Genomic DNA, 1,185 nt, shown 5'->3' on the forward strand with positions numbered 1-1,185 from the left:
TCGGTGCGCTGTAACTGATGACTGATGTAGCATCGGTGCGCTGTAACAGATGATTGATTTAGCATGGTGTGCTTTAACTGATGACTGATGTAGCATTGGTACGCTGTAACTCTGATGACTGATGTAGCATCGGTGGGCTGTGACTAATGTAGCATCGGTGGGCTGTAACTGATGACTGATGTAGCATCGGTGCGCTGTAACTGATGACTGATGTAACATTGGGGCGCTGTAACTCTGACTGATGTAGCATCGGTGCGCTGTAACAGATGATTGATTTAGCATGGTGTGCTTTAACTGATGACTGATGTAGCATTGGGGTGCTGTAACTTTGATGACTGATCTAGCATCGGTGCATTGTAACTGATGAGTGATGTAGCATCGGTGCGCTACAGCACTGGCCTCACCTCTGCTCTGACCTCTGGAACCTGCAGGCCATTGAGGATGGAAACCTGGAGGAGATGGAGGAGGAGATCCGCCTGAAAAAACGCAAACGCAAACGACGTCAGGGCAAAGACTCGTCGAGTCGGGACATCACAGGCATGAAGGCCAAGAAAAGACGTGGACGTCCGCCGGCGGAGAAGCTGTCCCCCAATCCCCCGAAGCTCACCAAGCAGATGAACACCATCATCGACACCGTGATCAACTACAGAGACGGGTAAGTTATGTCAGCTAACGGCTGCTGCATTTTAGTTTGTTCATTTTTAAACAGTGGTGGGACCAGCTATGTTTGATTAGAGACAAAAAGACAGGAGACAGAACTGTCTCTGACAATGTCAGAAATGAAGATGTTGAGGTTCTCCTTAGGAATGACAAGGCTGAAGAAGATTAGGAATGAGATCATCAGAGGAACAGCACAGGTCGAACAACTGGGAGATAAAGTTAGAGAGTCAGAGATTCTTTGTCATTCGCACCTCATGTGGTACATGTGGTGGAGCGAATATATGTACACAGGGTCCCAGTCACATCCAACAATAAAATGTAAAAGAAAAACAGTAATAACATCTAAGATATGAACTAAGAAAAACATCAACTAAATATACACTAAGCACTCATAACATAAAAACATCACGTCGAACAGCAGCACAAACATGAACACGTGTCCGTGTAAGTAGATGAGCACGCATAAACACATCAACATTGAAACAGATCAGCAGCAACATGAAACAGATCAGCAGCAACATGAAA

The 1,185-nt window shown here is 45.6% G+C and overlaps 1 protein-coding gene across 1 annotated transcript in view; it reads left to right on the plus strand.

Annotated features, from left to right (window-relative positions):
* smarca2 (SWI/SNF related, matrix associated, actin dependent regulator of chromatin, subfamily a, member 2) overlaps positions 1-1,185 on the plus strand; it is a gene marked incomplete in the record, with an annotated part of 51,607 nt that overhangs the window by 42,571 nt on the left and 7,851 nt on the right. Inside the window, 1 exon segment of the mRNA XM_037680855.1 lies at positions 432-655. Coding sequence (XP_037536783.1) covers positions 432-655 — 224 coding nt within the window.

The sequence above is a fragment of the Nematolebias whitei genome, chromosome 8, assembly GCF_014905685.2.
Source record: "Nematolebias whitei isolate Nwh7 chromosome 8, NemWhi1, whole genome shotgun sequence".
Taxonomy (NCBI): domain Eukaryota; kingdom Metazoa; phylum Chordata; class Actinopteri; order Cyprinodontiformes; family Rivulidae; genus Nematolebias; species Nematolebias whitei.